The 22,428-nt window shown below is 43.2% G+C and overlaps 1 protein-coding gene across 2 annotated transcripts; it reads right to left on the bottom strand.

The window, feature by feature from the left end:
- Positions 1-1,105: 1,105 nt before the first annotated feature.
- kcnj15 (potassium inwardly rectifying channel subfamily J member 15) lies at positions 1,106-21,898 on the bottom strand. 2 transcript variants are annotated; one of them, XM_055645161.1, is made up of 2 exons: positions 21,042-21,898; positions 1,106-2,488 (listed from the first exon to the last, which is right to left on the bottom strand). In XM_055645161.1, exons 1-2 carry the CDS (start codon positions 21,167-21,169, stop codon positions 1,366-1,368), a joined length of 1,251 nt encoding a protein of 416 aa, XP_055501136.1. In that variant the 5' UTR covers positions 21,170-21,898; the 3' UTR covers positions 1,106-1,365. The 2 variants fall into 2 exon arrangements, with proteins under 2 accessions (XP_055501136.1, XP_055501137.1); XM_055645162.1 differs by lacking the exon at positions 21,042-21,898 and adding an exon at positions 15,656-15,827.
- Between the last annotated feature and the right edge of the window lie 530 nt (positions 21,899-22,428).

Here is a 22,428-nt window from a genome sequence, read left to right as displayed (position 1 = left end):
GAAGACATTAAGGCTGCAGTGTTTGGCACTATGGCAGTATGTTTTCAGTACGTGGCCTGCACTAACATAAGATATTACTTAATCAAAAAGGATGGGATTGAAAGCCACTAATACCTCAGCCCTGCCTACGAAAGGCAGAGAAACCAGTTTCCCAAAAAGTTAATTTGCAAGTGGAATTGGTAGTAAGGAAGGCAAATGTAATGCTAGCATTTATTTCAAGAGGACTTGAAGTATAAGGCACTTGTCAGACCACATCAGGAGTATTGTGAGTAGTTTTGGGCCCCGTATCTGAGGAAGGATATGCTGGTTTTGGAGAGGGTCCAGAGGACGTTTACGAGAATGATCCTAGGAATGATTGGGTCAATAAATGATGAACGTTTGATGACACTGAACCTGTACCCGCTAGAGTTTAGAAGGATGAGGGGATTTACCGAACAGTGAAGAGCCTGGATAGAGTGGATGCGGAGAGGATGTTTCCAATAGTGGGAGAGTCGAGGCCGAAAGGTCATAGCCTCCAAATAAAAGGACATGCCTTTAGAGAGGAGATGAGGGGACATTTCTTTAGCCCAAGTGTGGTGAATCTGTGAAATTCATTGCCACAGATGGCTGTGGAGGCCAAGTCAATGGATATTTTTAAAATTCTCGATTAATGTGGGTGTCATGGGTTACGGGGAGAAGGCAGGAGAATGGGGTTGTGAGTGATAGATAGATCAGCCCTGATTAAATGGTGGAGCAGACTAAATGGGGCCTAATTCTATAATTTGTGAACCTATAAACTCATGAGAAGGTGATGGTAATAGATGAATCCCTGGTGAGGATGGACGGAATGGGCAAAATGATTCTGTGCGGTGTGATATAATTCCATGATTAGTCTACGATTCCTATCTGGTCAGCACCAGTTAATGTAAGACACAATGAGATAGGTTGTAAGGTGAAGCCAAGAGTGGAGCTGATTGCAGCTTTGAGCAAGGCAGAAAATGAACAAAGCATGCAACAAAGTTAAAAACAGGAGCTATCATTGCTTATTTAAAGATGAAAAAGAATGATAACCCGAACTAGATCTGAGGATCAATGATCTCGGAAAGGTGCTGCTAGAAAAGTTAGGTACATCATGAAATTTTAATAAAGCAGAAAATCAAATGAAAACACTAGCAATTTTCCCCCTTAATGTTTCTTTTTTACTATTTTTGATCTTGATGCATAAAGCCACTGGGACCCTTGCGACATTGGCTTTAACTGAAGGATTTCTTTCAATGTAGGTGTCCTTACTGAATGTCTATGATGTACCAAACAGATGTCTGTCAATTACAAAGCTTTCAAAAGACATTGAAATTGTCCGTGTCATATTGGGTCCTGAAGATATTGTTAGACATTGCTATGAACTGTTTGGATTCGACTGATCAGGTTGTTTTGTTCATCCTCTCGGTACTGCTCTTCAAGCTTTAGCTTGTCAATGTCCCCGTACCCAAGGACGTTGGAGGCAAAGTAAGGATTGGAGCTCTTCCTGAGCTTATCGAAGAAACTGAAGTCCACCAGGTATTTCCCATCAGGTGACAGTGACATGAGGGGCATGAACTCGTAGCCCCAGAGTATCTCCTCGGGCACGTAAGAGGTTCTGATCTGGCAAGCGGCACCAGTGGACTCCACCGTAGCATTTAAGATGACGACCAACTCAAAGTCCTTATTCCTCAGATTAGCTGATGTATACCTGTTCAGGGGGCTTTTCTCGTCAATGCTGTGATAAAAAGTCAAGGGGAAAATGAGGAATGGACTCACGGAGCCGGTGTCCACTTGAAAGTCCACGTGTTCCTGCCTGAGTTTAATGATCTCCCCTTCCTCTGTGATGTGGTTGTGTAGGAATTTCCCAGCGAGCTGACACTGGAGGAGAAGGCTCTTCCTCATGTTGGCCACACGCAGCATGAGGCACAGCTTGTTGTCCCGTATGGCGACAGCGGCGTGGTAGCTGAACCTGATGGTCTCCGAGCGCTTTTTCGGCCTGGCGATCTTGGCCAGGAAGGTGCCCGTGACGAAGATCTCCGCCAGCGTGGTGATGACCAGCTGAGTGATCAGCAGGATGATGGCGAACGGGCACTCCTCCGTAATGCAGCGGAAGCCGTAGCCGATGGTCGTCTGGGACTCGAGGGAAAACAGGAACGCTCCCGTTAAGGTCTCGATGTTGACGACGCACGGCGTGTGGTTGGCCGGTGGGTGGAGCAACTCCAAGTCCCCGTGAACGAACGCAATGGCGTACCACAGGATCCCAAAAAGAAACCAGGTCACCACAAACGTGGCGGTGAAGAGGGTTAGTTTGTAGCGCCATTTCATGTCGATGACGGTGGTCCAGAGATCTTGGAGGTAGAGGAAGGCCCAGCCGTCTACTTGGTCAATCTTCACGTTGTTGTGGCCATTCTTCGACACGACGCGTCGTCTTATGCTGTGGGAAATCATGCTAATGTTCTCGGAGTTCTCCATCTTGAAAAGCAATGATCTAACGGACAGATGGGCAACAAAGAGGTTTGTTAAATACTCTGGGAATGTTGCAATGAATACTGCACAGATGCGCAAGTCAGTAACTGATATAGAAATACGTATGAAAACAAGCACTTTAACAGAATATAGTTCATTTGCAACACTTAATTTCCACATGGTTCTAGATACATTTATTCACTTAAACATCTTGTCTAGAAATGTACGGAGTTGGTATATCCTCTGCACGGAGTTTGTACGTTCTCCGTGCGACTGTGTGGGTTTTCTCCGGGAGATCCGGTTTCCTCCCACATCCCAAAGACATACAGATTTGTAGGTTAATCGGCTTCGGTAAAATTGTAAATTGGCCCTGGTGTGTAGGATCGTGCTAGTGAATGGGGTGATCATTGGTCAGCACCAACTTGATGGGCCAAAGTTTCCACACTGTATCTCTAAAGTCTAAAGTACATCCCTTAATGGTTTTATTCAATGATATGCTGGAAAGTCAGTTGATTGTATTCCAAATGTAACTATATTTCATTCCTGAAAGCTTACACAGATCAGTTTTCTCTTAATTAATCTCTTGGACCTCCTTTGTTGAGCTCTAAACTACGTCTGGTCCAGTATTCTGCTTTCTTGGGCCATTTATCTGTCTCTTCTATGGATCAAATACTATCCCTAATTCTTCGTCTTGCCTATGGCGTGCACAGCCTAAAGTTGTAGGACAACTTGTTCTATTTGATCTTATCTGATTGTGCATGCCAGGTTGATTGCATTTGTTGAAACAGGGCAGACCACGTGAAGGTTGCAAGTTCCTGCCCCTATCCCTAACTGAGCCACAAAGTACTGGAGGTCTGGGGCTGTGAGGTCAGCGGCTCAGGCAGCTTTTCTGAGAAAAAGGATAGGTGACGTTTTGTGTCGGGACCTTTCTTCAGGCTTTTCAGTCTGGAGAAGGGTCCCGACCCAAAATGTCACCCATCCGTTTTCTCCAAAGACGCGCTGCCTGGTCCGCACTTTCTGAGTATACTCATCAGCACATAGAAACATTAGAAATTAGGTCAATCTTTCGGTATACCGCCATAATCATGGCCATTCAGTTTCTTGTTTCTCCATACCCCCTGACCCCTGACCTAATTTCCTGTAAATCCCCTCAACTGTGGCATTCCAGAGATTCATCTCTTAAAAAAGTTCTATCCAGCTCGGTAAAGGATTTCCCCTTTACAAGCTCCCTTGTCCTGCAGAACAATTTGACCAAAAATTTTGTAAGTTTCTGAATGCAAAATCTAGAGAGTATAAACCAAGTCCTCCAACCTTCACCTCACCAACGTCTTGTGCAACCGTAACACAATGTTCGAATGTCCGTACCCTGGCTGATGAAGGCCAATTAACCCAAAATCCTCTTTACCACCCTATCTACATGTAATGCCACTTTCAAGGGATTGTGTGCTTGAACTCAATAGACAATTGGCAATAGGTGCAGGAGTAGGCCATTCGGCCCTTCGAGCCAGCACCACCATTCAATGTGATCATGGCTGATCATCCCCAATCAGTACCCCGTTCTTGCTTTCTCCCCATATCCCCTGACTCCGCTATTTGTAAGAGCCCTATCTAGCTCTCTCTGGAAAGCATCCAGAGAACCGGCCTCCACAGCCCTCCGAGGCAGAAAATTCCACAGACTCACAACTCTCTGTGAGAAAAAGTGTTTCCTCGTCTCCGTTCTAAATGGCTTACTCCATAATTCTTAAACTGTGGCCCCTGGTTCTGGACTCCCCCAACATCGGGAAAATCCTCTGCTTGTGGTTGACCATGGAAACCAGAATAAAGATAATAACATTGTGGACAGCATGACTTGACTCTCGACTGTGGGAGAACCTGACGGAAACGCACGCAGTCAAGGAGAGATCTTGCAAAGGATGGTATTGATCCATTGTCACTGGAGCTGTGATACAGCTGCACTACTTGTGGGGCCGCTGTACCAACTTTAACAATGGGATCATTGATATTCAGGATGTACAGAGGAGCTTGGCGTAGTGTTTCATATAAAAGACTAATCTCCCAAAGTCCAGCAATAAAGTTTTGTATTTGGTTAGCTATTCAAAGGGGTTACAACGCAGGTTTAAACTTCAGTTTTGTCGGTCAGATGCATTTGGAATCACTCTCGTGTGAGGTATTTTGGACTTGGGGCGGGCTCAGCAGAGCTTCACCAGAATAATGCCAATATTAAACATGGGTTACACAAGGAACTGCAGATGCTGGAAACTTGGGTAAAGCACATAAGTTCATAAGTGATAGGAGCAACACTAGGCCATTCAGCCCATCGAGTATACTCCGCCATTCAATCATGGCTGATCTATCGTTCCCTCTCAACCTCATTCTTCTGCCTTCTCCCTGTACTGTAACTCCTGACGCCCATACTAATCAAGAATCTATCAATCTCCACCTTAAAAATATCCATTGACTTGACCCCCACAGCCTTCTGTGCCAATGAATTCCACAGATTCACTGCCCTCTGGACTAAAGAAATTCCTCTTCATCTCACAGTGCTCAGGGAATGGAATGGCTATGTTTTGTTTCGGGACCCTTCTTCAGACTGACGAGAAAGGGCTAACTTCGCAGATTGCATGAACATGATTTTGGTTTGGTGCAGTTTACAGGGTGATGAAGGGGTTCGACATTTTGACAGATGGGTGAAAGAACATGTTTTTCTCTGGCGAGTAAAATTGATAGCAGTGAGACATGTTTGCAATTGAAACACGATCATTCAGAACATAATTGAATGGCATTCGGTGCCGAGGGAGTGGCAAGACCATGGAAAAAATCCCCTCAAAATGCAATGAATACTGCGTAGTTGAACTTTCCATAAGGATGGAAGATTGACAAGATTTTTCGTCAATAAAATCAGATCTGTAGAACTCAAACATATCTTCCTCCTCTTTGATTTCCAGATATTTGAGCACTTGATCTCAATGACCACTAGGGAATAAAGAGCAGTGGTAAAATCTCTGATTTTGAGGACTTGCGCCAAGGTACATGAACACTGTAAGATACATAGAAAGTAGGTGCAGGAGTAGGCTATTCAGCCCTTCGAGCCAGCACCGCCATTCAATATGATCATGGCTGATCATCCAGAATCATTACCGTTCCTGCTTTTTCCCCATATCCTTTGATTCCGTTAGCCCTAAGAGCTATATCTAACTCTCTCTTGAAGTACAGACTCCATCATCAGCACCTTAATTCCAACCAAACTCATGTCCAAACTCTTGGACATTGGACTCAGTACCCTCCATGGCAACCAGTACCCTCCATGGCAACCAGTACCCTCCATGGCAACCAGATCATTGACCTCCTGACCCATAGACCACAATCAATAAGGGTCAAGGAAAGAGCTTTCACATCTCGGCCCTGTTTACACCAATCTTTCCACCACCACCACACACAAGAAGCGCAAGACAGGCACCATTGTTTGCACATGCCGTCTGGCTGAACAACTTCTAATCTTGTGTGTGGGCTCGGTAAGAAGAAGACTAAGGGTCGCTGACGAAACATTCTCCATGAGAAATCTCACCATTGACACCCCACAAGGTTCTGTTCTTAGCCTCTTACAATGCTGCCTATACACTCACCCCTGTGCAGCCTAATTCTGCTCTAGCTCCACTTACAAGTTTGCAGATGACACCACCCTAGTGGGCCGCATGTCAAACAATAATGAGTTAGAGTACAGGAACGAGATAAAGAGTTTAGAAGAACAACTTCTCCCTCAATGTCAGCAAAATGAAGGAGCTGGTATTGACTTCAGGAAATGAGGCGAAGTTTGCACACCAGTCTGTATCAATGGTGCTGAAGTGAAATTGGTCACGGGCTTCAAGTTGCTTGGTGTAAATCACACCACCCACATTGAAGCTACAGGTGAGAAGGCATGTCAACAGCTCTACTTCCTCAGAGGGATAAGGAAATCTCTATACGTCTCCAATGACTATGGCCAAATTCCACATATACACCATAAAAAACATCCTATCTGGATGCATTACAACTCAGTATGACAACTGCTTGTGACGCAGTGGTAGAGTTGTTGCCTTACAGAATCAGAGACCCGGGTTTGATCCTGACTACGGGTACTGTCTGTACGGAGTTTGAACGTTCTCCCCATGACCTGAGTGGGTTTTCTCCGGGTGCTCCAGTTTCCTCCCACACTCCAATTTGTAGGTTTATAGGTTAATTGGCATTGATGAAAAATTGTAAATCATCCCAAGAGTGTAGGTGTGCGAGTTGGCATGGACTCGGTGGGCCGATGTGCCTGTTTCTGCACTGTATCTCTGAAGCCTATCATCTAAAATTAAAGTTCAAGGCAGAGACCTAGCTTCGGTCTGTCCCGTTGAGTTACACCAGCATTTGGTGTCTGTCTTCGGTGTAAACCAGCATCTGCAGTTCCTTCGTACACATTTTGCCGGCTGCAAAGTCTGCTCAAGGTATGCCTACTTTGATGCTCGTTCCAAAACGTCACCCATCCCTTCTCTCCAGAGATGCTGCCTGTCTCGCTGAGTTACTCCAGCATATTGCGTCGATTTTCGTTGTAAACCAGCATCTGCTGTTCCTTCCTAGGCTTAGTTAGGCATAGAGAAAAAAACATTTTTCACACAGAGAGTGGTGAATCTGTGGAATTCTCTGCCACAGAAGGTAGTTGAGGCCAGTTCATTGGCTATATTTAAGAGGGAGTTAGATGTGGCCCTTGTGGCTAAAGGGATCAGGGGGTATGGAGAGAAGGCAGGTACAGGATACGGAGTTGGATGATCAGCCATGATCATATTGAATGGCGGTGCAGGCTCGAAGGGCCGAATGGCCTACTCCTGCACCTAATTTCTATGTTTCTATCTTTCATTTCTATTGTTTTCATCTTTGCAACTGCCTGCACTGAGGGCAAATATAAATAAGATTTGGCTGCACAGAGCTGGTCTGAATAATGAGTAATAGATCTGCAAGAACTGACACAAAGTGCATTTGTATTGGTGACATTAGGTGTTGCTAATGTTGGTGTGTGAATATTGCTGCCATTAAAATGGCACTTCATTACAATGAAGTGCCGCAGCTACACAGAGAAAGTACAGATTAAAAAAATAACAAGAGCTTCAATTTTCCCTTCAACTCTGTGTCAACAGAGGAGTAGCTGGACTTGCACAGAACCAGGCGCCCCCATGGAAAATATACCTCATTTTCTATCTTCCCTTCATTACAATAGTGGCCACACTTCAAAAGTACTTAATTGGCTGTGAAGGAATTTCAGGTCGTGAAAGACTTTCATGAAGTAAATGAAGACTTTCCTTTATTTTACTTTCATTCCCTCTCACATTAGTTAGAGTGGTGAGCAATCGTAAAAACATTCTTTGTTGAGGAATGTTTTGCAAGGAAAGTTAGAGTAATGTGAGAAAGAAAACCATAAAAATGTAAATGCACTCACAAATGCGAGTGATTTTCCAAAACATTGCTGCATAATGCAGTCTTAGAAGGGTGTACAGGAATTTTTAAAAAGTTCTTAATTTATTTAAATGCAAGTACGTTAGGTTTAAAATGCTACAAAGCTCACAGTAGTTTGGAAACATCAGAGTTTGAAGAAAATTAAACTGATAATCACAAACAGTTTAGAGATACAGCACCTTTGTTCCACCGAGTCCACACCGACCATCGATCACCCCTTCACACTGGTTCTATGTTATCCCTCTTTCTCTTCCACTCGCGACTTGCTAGTGCCAGTTTTACAGAGGCCAATTAGACCACAAACCCGCACATTTTTGGTATATGGGCCGGGAAACCAGAGTACCCAGAGCAAACCCACACAGTCACAGGGAGAACGTGCAAACTCCACGCAGACAGTAACCAAGCTGAAGATTGAACCCGGATCTCTGGCACTGTGAGGCAGCAGCTCCAACAGCTGTGCCACTGTGCCACCTTACTGAATTTTCAGATTAGCCACAGTATTTAATTACACATGCCAAGGGATATAAATCGCTGGCTGTGTCGGGTGTTCCTTTACGTTTTGTTTTAAGTGCAGTTTAACTTCAGACAAAAGTTTAATGTTAACCTTTTCCTATATTTTCCAACAACATTCAGAACTGTTGTCGATGTCAACCTAGTATTCTGCAAGTGAAAACAATTATTTGCAAACTTTTTAAAAAGGTTTGATATACCTATAAAATCTCATTACAGATTCTTTGCAAACCTTTTTCTAAGATGTCACTGAATTGTGGCAACACTTTGCCAACAGCTGAGCTGAATAGTATTAATAGTCATAAGCGCTGAAACACACCCTTCATCCCAGCTTGTCCATGACAACCAAAAATGCCCCTTCTAAACTAGTCCCATTTCTCCGCATTTGACCCATATCCCTCTAAACCTTTCCTATCCATGTACCTGTCCAAGTGTCTTTTAAATTCTGATACAGTACTTGCCTCAACTACCTCCTCTGCAAACTCGTTCCATATACCCACCACCCTCTGTGTGAAAGAGTTGCCCTTCAGGTTCATATTAGATTTTTAAAGTTTAGTTTAGTTTAGTGATACAGTGCTGAAACAGGCCCTTTGGCCCACGGAGTCCGTACCGACCAGCGATCCCCGCACACCCTACACTATTCTACACACACTAGGGGCAATTTTACACTAATGCAAACCAATTAATGTACAAACCTGTATGTCTTTGGAGTGTGGGAGGAAACCGAAGATCTCGGAGAAAACCCTCGCGGTGACGGGGAGAATGTACACACTCCATACAGACAGCATCCACAGTCAGGATTGAACCCAGGTCTCTGGCGCTGTAGGGCAGCAACTCTAATGCTGCGCCACCCTAAAGGTAGTGATTCAACTGGAGAGGGGGGGGGGGGGGGGGGGGGGGCAGAAGCTCTTGCCCCTTTCACCTCAAACATGTATATGGAAGATAGACACAAAGTGCTGGAGTAACTCAGCGGGTCAGGCAGCATCACTGCAGAAAAGGAATAGGTGACGTTTTTGGTCGGAACACATCTTCTGACTTAAATATATGTACACTTGCTTTTGATTCCCCTACTCTGGATAAAAAAAAACTGTGCAATTCACTATTAGATATACACGCGTTTTAAACCCCAGCACTACATATTGTAGGTGCTTACACCAATATGGACTGGTTTACTAGAATGCTGATTTTCTATTATAAATGTACTGGTTGTGTCATTGTATTTAATATGTCTATAAAGCTGTAGCATGCTAGGATTGTTCCCGTCCCAGCACTTAAGACAAGTGAATACTTTTGGCTATTAACTTGCAGTAGCATAGAAATCTGAAACCCACTATAACACACAGCTAAATTAGCCACTCCATTAACTACAGAAAGTCACTGGCAGAATTGGTTAACGTTGCCTGCCCTAAAGTCAGTGCAATAGTTTGCTTATAAGCTTTCACTTGTTCAGATTCCTCATCCACTCCACCTGTTATAAAACTGCAACTGAACTCATGTGCCAATGGGATTTATATTCCCTGGCAAGCCACAAACGTGCTGGAGTTAAGCCCCTGTCCCACTTAGGAGACCTAAACAGCAACCTCTGGAGACTTTGCCCGCCACCCAAGGTTTGCACAAGGTCACCGGAGGTTTTGGTCACTCTCCCTAATGGTTGAAAGTGGTTTCCGCGTGGTTGAGGCTTCATCTAGGTTGCTGCTATGTTTTCATCATGATTAAAACCGGCCTCGACTAGAAATAGGTTGCCGTTTTAAAAAACGATCATTTTTTAGTCTCAAGTCTAGTCGAAGCCGGTTTTCATCATAGTCGAGGAAGGTTTTCAACACATGCGTGGGAGGTGGTAGGAGGTTGCAGGTCACCTCGACCTTGATTTTTTTTTGGGTGACGGGCAAGGTCACCAGAGGTTGTTGTTTAGGTCTCCTAAGTGGGACAGGGGCATAATTCAGCAAGTCAGGCAGCAACTCTGGAGAACATGGATAACTGACGTTTCGGATCGGGACACTTCTTCAGCCTGAACTCTGACCGGCTCCTGCCTGGGTTTCACTCAATAAGGAAGAGCAGAATCTAGCGGAGTCTGGGTTAAAGGGAAAAGAACTGAGGACAACTGATGTCCAACGTCGAGTCAGAGCTGGAGGACACACATCAAAAGAACTCGGGATTCAAGAATGAGGCCTAAGCTGAGTTTTTCCGGCATTACTTGTTTTTATCCTAAGCAACAAAAAACGATGCCACTACAAAATGCCAAACAATGACCACTTCCACCAAAACAGAGTGTCACCATCTTTCTTTGACATTCAATAACATTACCAGCATCCTGAGGACCACCAATGACCAGCCAAGACTGACCAGCTATGACTATAGACAGGTCCAAGCCAAGGTACATTGTGGCAAGTGGCTCATCTCCTGATACCCCAAGGCCTTTCCACCATCTACAAGGCACAGCCTTCTACAGCCATCAAGGCTGTGATGGAATACACTTAATTTGTTGATCATACATCTTTCCAATGGATTTTTAAAAATAGATTCTTGATTAGTATGGGAGTCAAGAGTTATGTGAATAAGGCAGTAGAATGGGGTTAGGGGGGAAAGAAAGATCAACCATGATTGAATGGCGGAGTGGACTTGATGGGCTGAATGGCCTAATTCTGTTCCTATCACTTATGACCTAATGAGGTACCAGTCCAGTATGCAAGTATCATTGTATGTACATTCATGTGGATTTGGTGTGGTGACTGGAAGATGTATGGATTTCTCAGCTCCATGCACATGCACAAAACTCAGACTTTAAGACAATACTCACTCACAACACATCACCATTATAGATAGACACAAAATGCTGGAGTAACCTTCTTCAGTCCGAAGAAGGGTCTCGACCTGAAACTTAACCTACTGCTTTTCTCCAGAGATGCTGCCTGACCCTCTGAGTTACTCCAGCATTTGAGTTATGTCTTTGATGTAAACCAGCGTCTGCAGTTCAGTTCGTTCCTACACATGACCATTATACCTACTCATCTGCCATGCAACATGGTGTGAACTCAGGGACTCTTCCCAGTACATTATTTGCCTCGGAACTGCCTACATCAATCAGGGGCTTTTGGTCAGATTGAATGAAGGACAGACTCTAAGCATTATTTACCACACATCCCATGAAAATGCATAAAATGGATGAGAAGAAAGAAATACGCAGCCATGTACACAAAAAAGTAGAAAATTACAACATGTTTGAAGGTTACTAAGGAAACACAGCGACTCCACACTCCCCAGTGTACAAGAAGCTGAGAACATGCCTGTTTTCTGATAGGAACAGACATGTTGAACATGAGCTGAACCCTCCTGATCTGGGTGTTCCTCTCAGAAGGAGAACATGCGTAGAAGATTGAGGTAAATTACTGAGGTGACGTTATGCTCGTCTGGGTGGTGAACAGGTTTAAAAGTTCAAGTTCTCGGTACAATAACACAAGATATAAAGTGGGATTAAATCAAAGGCTGAACTGAAAATGGTGAGCGCTTGACAAAGAGGATGAATGGAATGAATTTGGGAGTGTTTTGGGAGAGAAATAGGAAAAGATTATATAAATCAGTGCACAAATAGGGCAACTTGAAAAGGCAAGGTCTCCTTTTATGGGTAATGTTTTAAGCAGTAAACAACCGTCAAAGATAGAAATTGCTATTTTTTGCATTGTCATTTTGAATTAATTAAATACCTCTTTTTTCAAAACCACGTGTTATCATAGACTATTGAAAAATCTATTCATTTATCTGGGATAATTCTTCCTATGAAGTAGAACAATGTCAAGCAAATACACTTGTGTATACTCAGACTATTGTTTAAGACCTAGGATCATAAAAATACTTTGTTGACATTTAAAATGAAAGAAATCTTCAACATATTCAGTACAACAGAGTCATATGTTCATATGTTCTAGGAGCAGAATAATGCCATTCAGCCCATCAAGTCTACTCTGCCATTCAATCATGGCTGATCTATCTTTCCCTCTCAACCCCATTCATTCCCCTGCCTTTGCCCCGCAACTCCAGACACCTGTACTAATCATAAATCTGTCAAACTCCACCTTAAAAATATCCATTGACTTGGCAATGAATTCCACAGATTCACCACCCTCTCACTAAAGAAATTCCTACTCATCTCCTTTTAAAGGTGTGTCCTTTAATTCTGAGGCTATGGCCTCTGGTCCTAGACTCTCCAACTAGTGGAAACATCCTCTCCACATTCACTCCATCCAGGCCTTGCACTATTTGAGCCCCGAGAAGTTTGATTTACTCAGCATCCATTCATAGATACCATCATTGTGAAGTACCTTCAGAGAGAAACTCCATGCAGATGGAATTTGAAACCACACACACCCTCTTGCTAAACCCAGGGGAAAAGTGTGCTTTCAATTAATTACAGCATTGGAGCGGTCTGCTGCCTTCCAATGTGGTGGAGGAGTTCACTACAATTGAATGGAGTCACTCTGGGATACATCACTGCAACGTTAGCAGTACCGCGAATCCTTGTAAATTACTACCTCAGACTCCTTCCAGGCCGTTAGATTCAGTGAGACACATGCGCAGCAATAAAGCTGAGTGCAAATATGTTTCTGGGGAAGGGGGGGGGGGCAAAGTCTGGGCTCCTCAGAGTCAGGCACAGTATAGGGCTTGTGTCACCAATCTTTACTTTAGAGATACAGCGTGAAAACAGTTCCTTCCGCCCACCAAGTCCGCGCCGACCAGCGATCGCCCTGTACGCTAGCACGATCCTTCCCACTGGGCACAATTTACAAGTTACAATTAACCTCCAAACTTGTATGTCCTTGGCGTGTGGGAGGAAACCGGAGCACCCGGAGAAAACCCATACAGGTCACAGAGAGAACGTGCAAACTCCACACAGACAGCACCAGTGGTCAGGTTCGAACCTGGGTGCCTGGTGCTATGAGGCTGCAACTCTACCACTGCGCCGTCCTAATCTTAATAATCTTTAGGTATGTGCAGCTATAGTAGACGGGGACACTGTTTGTTGTGTTTCTTTGCACTTCTGGCGAGACAAAACTTCATATGAAAACTGACCAGTAAACAGGATGTTGGATCACGTAACAATAAGATCATTAAAGCCCCTGTCCCTCTTTCCCGAGATACTCACAAATTCTCCCACGTTTTCCTCTCGATTCAAACTCAGAGAATGGCCATAGCGAGTCCATAGGAGTCCGCAGCGAGTCCGTAGTTGGCCGTAGGAGTCCATAGATATTTTGTAGTGGATCGTAATGCCAGCCGTAGGTACTAGGGGCATCAGGTAAGTCGGGACGTTTTTTCAGCATGTTGAAAAATGTCCACGAGTAAAAAAAATAGCCCCGAGTACCTACGGTCGGCATCTCCGAATTTGAATCAAGGGGAAAACTCGGGACAATTTGTGAGTAACTCGGGAAAGTAGGACCAGGGGCTTTACAGAAAACATTAATTCTGTTTGTCTCTCCACAAATGCTCCTGATTAGTTAAGTATTTTCCAGCCTCCTTGTGTTTTCAATGCGTTGACCCTAAAGTTCATTCCAAACTAACGTTTGTGAATTACCAGAGACTTGGAGGCTCAGGAATGATTCCAGGTGGGATGAAGGCAGGCAGATTTCCACTCTGTCAGGAAGTTTGACACATTTTTCAATAGACAACAGATGCTTCTTGTTATGCTTTAACATCTTGGAAACTTTGAATCAAGCAGCATAGAAGGAGGCCATTTAGCCCAGCGAGCCTGTGCCAAATCTTTCAATATACAGTCCACTATTTCTCCAGAGTGTTACAATTTTAAAGTTTTTCAAGGTTGAACCCGACCTTGTTATGAAAGTTATTAATGAATTGGCAACCAGCCATCCTTTCAGTAAGTGCATCCTAGATCAGGAAAAGGCACTGTGTATAAATAATCAGCATAGGTTCTTGCATAGTTATTTAAATGTCCTGTTCTCCTGTAAACTTGCTTTAAAATTAGGAACTGTAATCAAATAGGCTCCATTAAAATTAAAGGAATTAATGCAGACTTAATGATATGGTAGGTTGCATCTCTGGAGAACATGGATTGAGGCGTTTCAGCTTGAGACCTTTCTTCAGACTGTTCTATCATGGTCTATCATGCTTATTCCAAGATAGATAAGATTCGCTTAAATGGTACGCTCCCCAGTTTTTATATCTTAGTTTAGTTTAGTTTAGAGATACAGCATGGAAACTGACCCACGCCAACCATCAATCACCCACACACGCTAGTTCTATGTTATCCCACTCCCTATACACTGGGGACGTTTTACAGCAGACCATTAACGTACAAGCCCGCGGGTCTTTGGGATGTGGGAGGAAACCAGAGCAACCGGTGGAAACCCACGCGGTCACAGACATGACGTGCAAACTCCGTACAGACAGCAGCCGAGGTCAGGATCAAATCTGACTCTCTGGCACAGTGAGGCTGTGCCACCCATCTTTATCTTTCAATGTTACCAATGTTTCCCTTTCCACAGAGGCTGTGCGACCTCCTGAGTGTTTTTCTGCATTTTCTGTTTTTATTTCAAACCCAATGCCTGCAGTTTGTTATATTTCCATTTATTATATCTGCGCTACTTCGTGTATGCCGGTTTTAACCGTTCTAAGGCAGTGATTCAGCTACATTTTGAACGGTTGCACTGAATTTGCACTCACCAACCCTCAAATGTCACTAACTTTCTGCGTGAAAAGAAAAAAGTCATTTAACTCATTTCTAACCTCATTTGTTGCTCATTTGTACATTTCATTTTCCACAACAATTTTTATAGAAATCGGTCAAAAATCAGTTAAATTTTTTAAACACCGTTTTAAATCAATCAAAAAAATAACAAATTATGAACTATTTTTTTCCCTGATAACAGAAGGAATCACTCACGAAACATGTATTGTGCCTCTTTACTGCATAATATTAGCTGAAGGATAAGTACAACACCATTCAGCAGATTTACTTTAATCCGTTTTGGATAATTCTCAAGAGATCTTGTAAATCTATCAGGCAGATTTGGGGCCTCGATTTAAAATCACATCCATTACTTCTAACATTCTTTTTTTTCTCCCCAGTAACGAGCCGAGATACAGACTAGTTTGCTTTTCTCAAGCCCAGAAAACAGCTCAAAACTATCATTTTCTCCGACTCCTGAGGTAAGGGCACAACCCAACACTTACATTAAACGAGTGACTTTCAAAAATAACTCACCGTGTAAACATTCCTGCCAAGTAAGAACATACATTGGAGTGGAAAGCAGAAAATACTCGGAAGAGACGAATAAGTGAACTTGATCCAGAAGATCGATGAAAGATTGTTTGTAACTTCATTGCAAGAAGCACAGTCCAGACGAAGTCCCTGCTATAAGTCAGGACATGTCCAGGAATGCAAGAGCGTTTGCTTTCTTGAGCAAGTTGCAATTTGTCCCTGTTTGGGAGCTTCCCACTGACAATTCCAGTCCGGGGGCAGGCTAGAGGCCAAAGGGATATCCTATCTTTCTGCTTCAGATGCTGATCAACTTGCGACCAGCACTTTGTCCTTATATTAGATTTCCGGCATATGCTCCGTTCAGTTAGCTGAGTGAGCGACTTTCGGTTGCCGAAAGTACTGCACTTTCAGAAGATCATACTTAAAGTTCTAAAGTAACATGTAATTGGACAATAACATGACTAAAAACGGAGCCAATGCCAAGACAGGAAGTCTATTTCAACATAATATTTTTAATAAACTGGAGTGATAAATCAATCCTAAAAGTGCACGACTTTGTTGAGTGTGCCAGCTTTGGATAAACTAAAGCTGTCTGACAAACCAGGGGAGGGAAAAGATAACGTGACACTATCTCAATGAAAAGCAAGGTAATTATCAAAGGGAAGACAACCAACATTCATTCTCTATCAACATCATTTGGAAGCTGTTCGTCTGGCATCACTATATTTGTGTTTGTACGAGCTCGTGTTTTTAGTTTTAGTTTTTAGTCTTAGACATACAGCGTGGAAACAGGCCCTTCAGCCCACCAAGTCTATGCCAACCATTGATCACCCGTACACTAGTTCTATGTTATCCCACTTTTGCACCCTGCACACCAGGGGCACACCAGTTTGTAGATCAATTGGCACGTACAGAAAACCTGCACGACTTTGGAATGTGGGAGGAAACCAGTACACCTGGAGAAAACACACATGGTCACAGAGAAAATGTACGAACTCCGTACAGACAGCACCCAATGTCAGGATAGAACCTGGCTCTCTGGCGCCCTAGGGCAGCAACTCTACCGCTAAGCCACTGTGCTATCCCATGTTCTAATTTATTTGTTGGAGGTGATGTTTTTCACTAAGGCCAGCGTTACTATTGACCCCTATTCACACTTGGAAAGAGTGTCAAGCCTTCTTTAACTGTAGCAGTCCTTCTGGTGAAGGTACCCTTACCATGTTGCTAGTTTCAGACATTGGATCTTGCATCAATGAATGAATGGGGATATTTTTCCCAGTCAGGCTGGTGTGTGACTGGGAATGGTATCCGTGGACATCAGTCTGCGGGTTCTACTGAGGCACAACATGTTTCAACCCAGCTCGTAGTGTCCATTGTGCGCAATGTCTACTGAGAACAATGCCCATGGAGTGTGCACTTTGATGCGTGATTTCATCGCCGGTATTTATTTGATAATCCAGTTCCAAGGATCATATCTTGTACATTTCAGTCACAAGTGGTAAACATGCATGGAGTGGTGGTAGACAAATAGCCTGGGGCCTGTGAGTCTATCCATTGATTTAGTAACCAGATGGAACTGGTTAACTGACATCAGCTGATTCAATACTTGTGGCACCTGGGAATCTATATCGATGGTTCTCCAAAGGCAGAGGCTACAGCAACAGCATGCGGTGCCCATGGATTGACAAATTCAATGACATGGGGACAATAGTGACATTTTATGATAGAATAGAAAAAAATAATTGGAATACATATACACACACACACACACACATATACAGACACACACACATACATACACACATATACACACACCCACACATATGTGTGTATTAAAAAGTTTTTTGTTTTGAAATTGAATACTTTGTAACTTTCTCAGCGTCCTTTATGTGGCGACTCTTTTCATACCTTATGTGTGCAAAACAAAGAACATCGCTGTGACTTGTCACATGTGACAATAAAGTAGCATTCATTCAATCATCTATCTATCTATCTATCTATCTATCTATCTATCTATCTATCTATCTATCTATCTATCTATCTATCTATCTATCTATCTATCTATCTATAAATATTACTAAAACTATCATCTTGTCCTCTTCCAGTTTGCATTGTTTTTAAATTTGCGCAAAAACGGTACCCTACATCACTAGGATGTTTTCGCCACCTTACTCACCTTTCTCCTCTGCTCCAAGTGCACCAAGTTTTGTTCCGATCAGTGAAATATTACAAAAGTTATTAGTCTGTTATTCGCTGGGACGGCGACGCCCCTTCCGGCACCTGCTGTCAATCAAGTTGCCGAGAACAAAGCTGAAGGAGGGGGGGAATGCGGGCTGTATTCCACAGGTGGGGGCTGGCTGTGTTGGCGGGCGGGGGCAAGCTGTGTTTGCGGGCGGTGGCTAGCTGTGTTCATGGGTGGGGACTGTAAGCGCGACAGGCACTGGGGACGGGAGCCGCTGATTGCAGAGCCGGGTCATGCAGCCAGTAAGTGCAATCGGAGCTGGGGCCGGGAACCGGTGAGCCCACACCCCCCCCTCACACACTCCTCCTCCACCATAACCCCTCCCCCACACACACCCCTCCCCCACACCTGTGAGTGAACAGTGAGCCCACAAGCCGTGACTGAGTGAACTGTGAGTCCACAAGCCGTGACTGAGTGAACCCACAAGCCGTGACTGAGTGAACTGTGAGTCCACAAGCCGTGACTGAGTGAACCGCGAGTCCACAAGCCGTGATCAGGGGTGTCACAACGGGAACACGTCAGTCGCTCCTGCCCAGTGGGGGCTATGCGTGAGTGGTGGAATATTGGAATTGGTGGAGAGGTGGAATATTGCATTGGAGGACCAGGCTTCCCGTGTGAGAATGGGATCCAAAGGTTCCCACTTAGTCTATTAGAATATATATATCACTATTGTCCCCAAATCACTGAATATATATAACTTTTTTTTGGTTCTTATGGGTTTTACAGGGTACTACGTTTACATATCTGCTGTGTTGCTGCAAGTAATAATTTCATTGTTTTGTTTTCGGGTCAAACGGCAATAAAACACTCTTGACTCTGGATTAACAAATGTTCTGGGTGGAAGATTGCAACTTCCACGTGGTCTGCCCTGTTTCAATGAATGCAATCAACCCGGCGTGCACAATCAAATAAGATCAAATAGACCAAGGCTGTGCACGCCATATGCAAGAGTACTTGCACTTTATGTGCAATGAGACGAATAAAACTGTATTGTATTGTATTATTTGGTATTAACCTAAAGCTTACGAGAGACTTAAGCCTGGATATTGAGGAAACTTTGGATTTCAGCAAAGGTGACACAGTGGTGCAACTGGTAGAGCTGCTGCCTCATAGTGCCAGAGACCCAGGTTCGATCCTGACCTCGGGTGCTGTCTGTGTGGAGTTTGCCTGTTCTCTCTATGACTGCATGGTTTCCTCTGGTGCTCGCGTTACCCCTGACATCCCAATGAGTTGCTGGTTTCTAGGTTAATTGGTGAGCAGAAGGGCCTGTGTCCATGCTCTATCTCTAAACTAAAAACAAAGGAGGATCAGGGAGATATCTAGCAAGAAATATTAAAACAGTTATGTTATAAAACAATTTTTAAAAAAGGAAATTAAACATGTTTGTTTGTCTTCACAGAATAAGACTTGGATAGTCTTCTGAAAGTGAATGAGAAGCTGAATTAGTGTCTATGGAGCTAATGGATGCACTGGCTGTCATCTTCTGAAGGTTCAGAAATGTCAAAGATTTTAGAATGGTTGCAAAGATGGGACGAAAACAAGCATAACCATATTATTTATGAAATAAATGATAAGATAATGATTGATAGCTGGACATAAGGAGTATCAAAAATGTTTGAATTTATTGTTACAAAATGCTAACAGAAGACCTGGAATATAATAGGGTTTAGCACAGACAAAATGGATTTATTAAAAATAGATCATAATTTGACCAATCTTTTAGAGATATTTGAGGCATTTTGCAAAGTGGAAAAGGGGGAACTAGTAAAAGTGGTGCGTTTGGATTTTCATATGGCCTTTGATGAGGTGCATATGGACAGAAGGACAGACGACTGAGAGTTGGAATAAAAAGGTCATTTTCAGGTTGGGTTAATGGGGCAGGTGGGTGTCATAAAGATCGGTGCTCGGGCCCACCCCCCCCCCCCCCCCCCCCCCCCAAGCTTTCACTGCCTATATCAATAATTTGTTTGAAGGGATCAGGAGCAATAGGCCCCGAGTGTTGATGTGGTTCAAAGAGGAGATATAGGAGAGAGCACAGAAGTGGCTTATAGAATATGGTAAAAGATAGAAAAACGACTAAATTAAACGTCTGAAGAAGGGTCTCGACCCGAAACGGCACCCATTCCTTCTCTCCAGAGATGCTGCCTGTCCCGCTGCGTTACTCCAGCTTTTTGTGTCTATCTTTGGTTTAAACCAGCATCTGCATTTCCTTCCTCCACATTACTATCTACCTCATTGAACACCCTCTGACTATCTTTGATCGGACTTTACTGGACGTTATCTAGCACTTACCATTATTCATATTATTCCCTCTATCATGTATCTGTACATTGTGGATGGCTCAATTGTAATCACGTATTGACTTTCCACTGACTGCTTGCACCCAACAAAATCATTTCACTGTACCTGGGTACATGTGACAATAAACATTACTTTTATTTAGATGCCGAGAAAATGATAGTATTGCTGTTTATAATAATAATACATTTATTTGCGGGCGCCTTTCAAAAGTCTCAAGGATGTCCTTTCACATGAATGAATGACTGTTAGTACGCAGATACAGGAAGCAATTAACAAGGCAAATAGTCTCTTCGTCTTTACTGAAAGAAAAACTGGGCACAAGAATAAAGACATCCGATTGCAATTGTAAAAGACTTTGGTGAGATTGTACCTGGAATTAGTTTAGTTTAGAGATATAGCGCGGAAACGCGGAAACAGGCCCCTCGGCCCACCGAGTCTGCGCCAACCAGCGATCCCCGCACATTAACAATATCCTACACACACTGGGGACAATTTACACTTATACCAAGCCAATTAACCTACAAACCTGTACATCTTTGGAGTGTGGGAGGAAACCGAAGATTTCGGTGAAAAGCCATGCAGGTCACGGGGAGAACGTACAAACTCCGTACAGACAGCACCCGTATTCGGGATTGAACGTGGGTCTCTAGGGCTGCCAGCGCTGTAAGGCAATAACTCTACAGCTGCTCCACGATATTGTGTATAGTTTTGCTACCCAAGAAAGGATATATTTGCTGCTGGAGGAAGTATAAAGATAGTTCACTGGGATTATACTCAGAGGAGAGATTACATAGCACGCGCCCCCACACTCGATTTTATATGAGAGATGATTTCATTGGAACTCACAATGCTCTTGTGGACTTGACAGAGATGGTGTTTCTCCTCGTTGGGATATACGTGGAACTTTGGGTCCATAGACAATAGACAATAGGTGCAGGATTAGGCCATTCGGTCCTTCGAGCCAGCACCGCCATTCAATGTGATCATGGTCATAGACTCAAAATAAAGTGTCAGCCGTCATGACAGAGCTGAGAAGATGTTTCTGCAGCCACACGACAATGAATCATTAAAATTCTCTGCCCAACAGAAATGTGCAAATTCAGGCACTGAGTATATTCACGAGAGCTTGAAAGATCTTTGGATGGCAAGGCAATTAAGTTTCCTGATGAGAGTTCTTTGGCCTCTTTCTTTTTCCATAGTTGCTGCCTGACCCACAGGGTGTTTCCAGCAGGTTGTGTCTTATCTTCAGTGCCACAGCTGAAATGTTATCAGCTCCTAAAGCTTAATTATCTAGTGCTCTCAACCTTTTTCTTGAAGTCTACTGTGATGACAAGTCATGTCATTACTTTACCAGTACTGATACTATGCTGACCGACCTATATTTCCCCCTGTGTTCAGACTCTCTTAACATGTTGGTACAGGTATTAACGGAGCTATCTACTTTTTCCTCTGGCACTTGGCCTTTCTCCAAAGATTTATTATGTGTAGTAATGCCGCTTCTATCTCTTCCCCAGATTCTTTTAAAATGTGATACAATCCATCCAGATCAGGGCCTGAACATCGGACCGTCTGTAGCGGCAAACTGTGGAGGGTTCAAGGCACCGACCACGGGTGAACAAAGGAGGAAGATGACTGAACTTTAATGCCTTCCATCACAGTGAGGAATGTTGATTCCACTGTGGTGGATGTTTATGTTACGTTTTAATTTATGTGTATTGTATATGATATATTGTATATTGATATATTGTATATGATATATGGTATATTGTATATGTATATGATTATATGGTTATATTGTGTTGTTTTCACTTAGTATGGCTGTATGGTAACTCAAATTTCACTGTACCTTAATTGGTTAAGTGACAATAAATGCAAACTTGAACTTCTATTCTTAAAGTTTGCTTGGTCTATTTAAGATACCCCAATTTTATATTTTAAATTCATCATTCAATGTTACTCCCATCTGCTCCATCTTCCTGCAATGTTCAAAATGTAAAATCAAATTTAATACATCTGCCACCTTTTCATTTATTCCAGGAGGTGCTGTCTTTTCTTTTCCTTGATGCCTATATTCCCATTCAAAACTGTTCTATTTAATTTGATATGTCTATGATATGTTTTTGTTTTTTTACGTAACTTGGTGCGGTCATTTCAAAGTTCATTTTCTGCCTTTCTATTTTTCTTATTGACTTCTCTCCAGATCCCCTAGTAATTTTTCTTATCATGTATTACT

Source organism: Leucoraja erinacea, chromosome 13 (genome assembly GCF_028641065.1).
Source record: "Leucoraja erinacea ecotype New England chromosome 13, Leri_hhj_1, whole genome shotgun sequence".
Taxonomy (NCBI): domain Eukaryota; kingdom Metazoa; phylum Chordata; class Chondrichthyes; order Rajiformes; family Rajidae; genus Leucoraja; species Leucoraja erinaceus.
This window is presented reverse-complemented; position numbering and strand designations above follow the sequence as displayed.

Coding starts and splice junctions, on each gene's coding strand:
- kcnj15 (XM_055645161.1), bottom strand. CDS start 21,169: ATGGCGGTGCTGGCTCGAAGGACCGAATGGCCTAATCCTGCACCTATT. Junction 2,489..21,041: donor GTCAAGTCCACAAGAGCATT/GTGAGTTCCAAT, acceptor TCTGTCCGTTAG/ATCATTGCTTTTCAAGATGG.